This window comes from Octopus bimaculoides, unplaced genomic scaffold, assembly GCF_001194135.2.
Source record: "Octopus bimaculoides isolate UCB-OBI-ISO-001 unplaced genomic scaffold, ASM119413v2 Scaffold_293528, whole genome shotgun sequence".
In the NCBI taxonomy this organism is placed as follows: Eukaryota; Metazoa; Mollusca; class Cephalopoda; order Octopoda; family Octopodidae; genus Octopus; species Octopus bimaculoides.
In genome coordinates, this window is record NW_026397933.1 from 2,546 (window position 1) to 8,514 (window position 5,969).

The 5,969-nt window shown below is 46.2% G+C and overlaps 1 protein-coding gene across 2 annotated transcripts; it reads right to left on the reverse strand.

The window, feature by feature from the left end:
- Positions 1–6: 6 nt before the first annotated feature.
- LOC106883359 (titin-like) lies at positions 7–5,963 on the reverse strand. Of its 2 annotated transcripts, XM_052978320.1 has the most exons (2): positions 2,250–5,963; positions 7–2,201 (listed from the first exon to the last, which is right to left on the reverse strand). In XM_052978320.1, the coding sequence occupies exons 1-2, from the start codon at positions 5,173–5,175 to the stop codon at positions 154–156; spliced, it is 4,974 nt and encodes a 1,657-aa protein (XP_052834280.1). In that variant the 5' UTR covers positions 5,176–5,963; the 3' UTR covers positions 7–153. The 2 variants fall into 2 exon arrangements, with proteins under 2 accessions (XP_052834280.1, XP_014789824.1); XM_014934338.2 differs by having other exon boundaries at positions 7–5,963.
- Between the last annotated feature and the right edge of the window lie 6 nt (positions 5,964–5,969).

The window sequence follows — 5,969 nt, forward strand, 5'->3', positions numbered from 1 at the left end:
GTCCATATAAGATTTCACAGAAAAATTCAATGAGATATTTAAATATCCTTGTATTGTGCATAGTGTTGGCAATCTTGATGATGAAAATTTGCAGGTAGCAAAGGAATATAGTCAGATTGGAGCTGCTTTGTGTGTGTGTGTGAAGGGAGTTCATTACGAATAGGGGATTATTAATGTTAGGATGAACCGGTTGGCATTGTTTTGGTTAGATTCTTCACACACACGTGGATAACTGGGCCTGGGTTGGTCTGTAGTCCGGGCTGTCCCAAATGGACATCGAATTTCATGTTGGGAGTCAGTCAAGTGTGGAGGGTCAACGTCTGTTACTAATTCGGAATCGGAGACGTGTCCATGGTCATCCCGTGTTTCAGCTCGGGGATTGAATGGGTGTTGATGGTTGACGTCGTCAGTTTTGAACTGGGGCCGAGAGATGTGTTGATGGTCAGTTTGCGCTACACTACAGGAGTCGTCCTTGGTCTTGCACTGAGGCAAATATTGGACCGTACCACATTGACGGTCAGTCTGGGTTTCTGACATGAGATTCGACATATTCCAATGCTCGGTGTCTCTTCCAGCGAGAAGTTCAGTAAATAGATGAGAACTGGGCACAGATTCAATCTGGAAATCGGACATACAGTGTGGCTGTAGCTTAACCGTATGCTGATGGTCAGTTTTACCTTTCTGCTCAAGTTCAGCGTTGGCCTCTTCAGATTGCTTAGTTTCATTCTTGACCTGGCATGTGGTCACACTACCACATGGCCTAGACTCTACTTCAGGCCGGAGGCTCACTGCATGCTGGTGCTTAGTTTCACCCCCACCCCCACATTCTTTGTCAGTCTTCTCAAACTGGAGCTTGGCCAGAGATGGGTACCTAATCCCGATTTGAGGAGCTCTCTTAAACAGATATTCTCTCCCAGGCTTGCACTCACTCTCAAGCTCATACTCGCTCTCAAACTCGTACTCAGTTTCCGTGTCAAACTGAAGTTCAGCCAGGGTTTCACACCAAGTCTTGGTCTCAACATGATACGATGCCTCAGACTCAGTATCCGTCTCAAACTGAAGCTCAGCCATGAGTTGATCACTGCTCTCAGTATCTGATTTGCACATGTACTGAGTCGTGTATTCTGGCCTAATGCAGCCCTCAACCAGAGCCACATGCTCGTCTTTGCACTCAGTCCCAATCTGGAGTCCGGTCGCGTGCAGGTCACTCTTTACCGTTTTGAGCCAACTCTCACTGCCATGCTCACACTTCCTCTCAGGTATGTATCGATGCTGAGTATGTTGCCGAAGAAGGGTCTCGGAGGCGTGCCACTGAGGCTTAGCTGCAGTCCGGTTATACTTCAGTTTGTGGGCGTGCCAGAGTTCAGGCTCAGACTGGTACACACTATCTCTTCCAAGCTCAATCTTGGTTATGTGATCACACACAGCATAAGACTTAAATTTAAGGTGGATGTCAGTGTCCGAATCAGCCTCATGCTGGTGCTCACGCATGCGCAGAAGCTCAGCTTCAAGATCATGTTCGTGATGATGAGGTTCGGGCTCATGCAGTTGGTCAATGTCAGTCTTCGGCTCATACTTGGTTATGGTCACGTTATTATACTCAGGCTCAGAAGAATGTCGAGACTCAGGCTCAGTCTTGTGCTGAAAGTCAGGTTTGGCTTCATGCGATTGTGGTGGAGTCACATTCTTGAGCTGGACTTCAGTCACGTGGCGGTGGTCAGTGCTGGTCATGTGTTTGTGTTTGGTTTCGGTTACAATCTGCAGCTTGGTCAAGTGCTGAGACACAAACTCAAGCTGGAGGTCCGTCACGTGCTCACAGTCAGTCTCAAGTTGGAATTCGCTCAAACGCTGACATGCTGTCTTCAGCTGGAGTTCGGTCACATGCTGATGCTCAGCGTCAGTTGCAAGCTGGAGTTTGGTCACATGATGGTGCCCAAGCTCAAATTCAAGTTCAACATCGGTCTGAGTCTCCATCTCAGTCTGCAGTTTGGCCTCTGGTTCAGACACTTTATGTGGCAGCTCAAGGTCAGGCTCAGACCGAGGTTTCATTTCAATCTCATATTGAGTCTCAGGTTCAGTCTCAACAGGCTTAAGCTCTGGTTGAACCACAGGCTCAAGCTTAGGCTGGAGAACAGGCTGAGGCTGAGACTGGAGAACAGGCTCAGGCTCAGGTTGAAGATCAGGTTCGTGTTCAAGAATAGGCTCAGATACTGGTTCTAGCTTAGGCTCAGATACTGGTTCTAGCTTAGGCTCAGATACTGGTTCTAGCTTAGGCTCAGATACTGGTTCTAGCTTAGGCTCAGATACTGGTTCTAGCTTAGGCTTAAATTGGCGTTTTACCACAGTCTTTTTTGGGTCCTTGCTCACAAGCTGGGGCTCAGACACAGGTTGAGGTTCAGCACTGGTCCCCTGTTGAGGCTGGGGCTGGGTCACGGGTGTATCTGGGGCTGGTGGCATTTCATACTCAATCTCAGGCTGAAAATACATCTTGGGTCCTTGTTCAGGTTCAAGATCAGGCTTAACCACAGTTTTCTTTTTGTCCTTGATCTCAAGCTGAGGTTTATTAGGTACAGGCTGAGCTTCAGCACCAGTCCCCTGTTGAGGCTGGGCCAGGGGTTCATCTGGAGCCGGTGGCATATCATACTCAATTTCAGGCTGAAAATACATCTTGGGTGCGAGTTCTTGTGGTTTAGTATCATGCTGTATGGGCTCAGGTGAGGGAATTCTGTGGTGCCGGAGCTCAGGTGTGGACTTGCCGCTATGCTGGATCTCTGGCCTAGGCTCACTGTATTCACTATCAGGTTCAGACTGGTATTTGATTTTGGTCTCTGGCTTCTGAGGGAGCTCACTGCTAGATGGGAACTCTAGCTCAGGATAAGCCTCAACATCAGGTTCTAAATAGTATGAAATCTTGGATTCAGGCTTACGTGGGGGTGAGCCAGGCTCACAGTATTCAATATCAGGTTGAGACTGGTATTCGATCTTGCTCTCTGGCTCCAGTGGGGGCTCACTGCTAGACGGGAAGCCTATCTGCGGATAAGCCTCAACATCAGGTTCTAAATAGTATGTGATCTTGGATTCAGGCTTATGTGGGGGTAAGCCATCACGCTGTATCTCTGGCCCAGGCTCATGGTATTGAACATCAGGTTGAGACTGGTATTTGATCTTGGTCTCTGGCTCCAGTGGGGGCTCACTGCTAGATGGGAATGCTAGTTCAGGATAAGCTTCAACATTAGGTTCTAAGCTGTATGTAATCTTAGGGTCAGGCTTAAGTGGGGGTAAGCCATTTCGCTGGACCTCTGGCTCAGGCTGACGGTATTGAATATCAGGTTGAGACTGGTATTTGATCTTGGATTCTGGCTTTTGTGGCGGCTCACTGCTAGATGGGAATGTTAGTTCAGGATAAGCTTCAACATCAGGTTCTAAGGTGTATGTAATCTTAGGGTCAGGCTTACGTGGGTGTAGGCCATTTCGCTGGACCTCTGGCTCAGGCTCACGGTATTGAACATCAGGTTGAGACTGGTATTTGATCTTGGATTCTGGCTCTAGTGGGAGCTCACTGCTAGATGGGAATGCTATCTCAGGATAAGCTTCAACATCAGGTTCTAAGGTGTATGTAATCTTAGGGTCAGGCTTACGTGGGGGTAGGCCATTTTGATGGACCTCTGGCCCAGGTTCCCGGTATTCAATATCAGGTTGAGATTGGTATTTGATCTTGGTCTCTGGCTCCAGTGGGGACTCACTGCTAGATGGGAATGCTATCTCAGGATAAACTTCAAGATTAGAATCTAAATAGTATGTAATCTTGGATTCAGGCTTACGTTGGGGTGGGCCATATCGCTGGACCTCTGGCCCAGGCTTACGGTATTCAATATCAGGTTGAGACTGGTATTTGATCTTGGTCTCTGTCTCCAGTGGGGGCTCACTGCTAGACGGGAAGCCTATCTCAGGATAAGCCTCAACATCAGGTTCTAAAGTGTATGTAATCTTGGATTCAGGCTTATATGGGGAACGCCCATCACGTTGGATCTCTGGCTCCTGTTGGGGCTCACTGCTAGAGGGGAACTCTATTTCAGGAAGAGCCTCAACATTAGGTTCTAAGTAGTATGTAATCTTAGACTCAGACTTATGTGGAGGTGTGCTGGTACGCTGGATCTCTGGCCAATCTGGGAGTGGGCCATTGGGCTGGATCTCTAGCTCCCGTTGGGGCTCACTGCTAGATGGGAACTCTAGCTCAGGAAAAGCGCTAACATCAGGTTCTAAGTGGTATGTAATCTTAGATTCAGACTTATGTAAGAGTGGGCCATTTCGCTGTATCTCTGGCCCAGGCTCACGGTATTCAATATCAGGTTGAGACTGGTATTTGATTTTGGTCTCTGACTCCGGTAGGGGCTCACTGCTAGACGGGAAGCCTATCTGCGGATAAGCCTCAACATTAGATTCTAAATAGTATGTAATCTTGGATTCAGGCTTGGATTCAGGTGGGCCATTTCGTTGGATCTCCAGCTCCTGTTGTTGGGGATCAATGCTAGATGGGAACTCCAGTTCTGGATAAGCTTGAACATTAGTTTCTAAGTAGTATGTAATCTTAGGTTCAGGCCTTTGTGGAGGTGGGCTATTTCGCTGAACAGGTGGTGGTGGGCTATTTCGCTGAACAGGTAGAGGTGGGCTATTTCGCTGAACAGGTGGAGACGTGCTTTGGCGCTCGGTGCTGGTGTAGTGAATGTTTGATGGAAACTGATACTTAACTTTGGTCATGGGATCAGGTAAAGGTTTCCTGCCTTGTGGAGTTTTGGCTTCCGGGTAGTATGTTATGTCAGATTTCTGGTTGTAATACTCCACACCAAACTCAGGCGGAAGTTCACTGTATTTCTGATATTCCTTGGTAACCAGTTTCGACTTTAGCAACAGCTTTATCATATTCAACACGTCCTTTTTCGTGTAATCACCATCACGCTTTTGTTTCTTCTTGCGACGAGGACGTCTGCGACGAGACTTGCCTTTCGCAGTCTTCTCCTCAGACTCGCTGTCATAAATATAATTCATCAGGTTTACTTGGTGTGACGAGTCTGCTGCTTCCCCAACACATTTTGCGAACACATGGTAAAACAAATACAGGAACAACACAATTCCGAAAACATCAAACTCTAAGCTGTTTAACACATACATGTCCATACACGCACAAATACAAAATGAAAATATTCATAAATTATTTAGACACTTTACAGTGCAATCTAGAATTGTACGTTTGTTTCTCTTCTTCTATTCCTCTTCTGGTCTTCTGCAATTATTTGTTTTATTTTCCTTCTTTCTGTCTGGTTGTACTCTTTTTACCTTGTCTATTCCTATCTTAATTTCTCCTCCTCTTAAATTCCTTTCCTATTTTCTTCAGTCCTGTTTTTTTATTCACCTTTTTCCCTCTGAATTTATTTTTTCTTCCTCTTCAATTCCTCCAGACTTCTTTTCCTTTCCTCTTCAATTTCTCTGGTCTAATTTTCCCCTAGTTTTCCCTTTCTCTTCAATTCCTCCAGCCTTCTTTTCCCTTCCTCTTCAATTCCTCCAGACTTCTTTTCCCTTCCTCTTCAATTTCTCTGGTCTAATTTTCCCCTTCTCTTCAATTGCTCCAGCCTTCTTTTCCCTTTCTCTTCAATTCCTCCAGCCTTCTTTTCCCTTCCTCTTCAATTCCTCCAGACTTCTTTTTCCCTTCCTCTTCAATTTCTCTGGTCTAATTTTCCCTTTCTCTTCAATTCCTCCAGCCTTCTTTTCCCTTTCTCTTCAATTCCTCCAGCCTTCTTTTCCCTTCCTCTTCAATTCCTCCAGCCTTATTTTATCCTTCCTCTTCAATTCCTCCAGTTTAATTTCTTCTTCCTCCAATCTAATTTTGTCCCAGTCTTTTCAATTCCTCCAGTTTAATTTCTTCTTCCTCCAATCTAATTTTGTCCCAGTCTTTTCAATTCCTCCAGTTTAAT

Bases quoted from the DNA above. Each gene is read 5' to 3' on its own strand.
- LOC106883359 (XM_014934338.2), bottom strand. From the start codon at position 5,175: ATGGACATGTATGTGTTAAACAGCTTAGAGTTTGATGTTTTCGGAATT.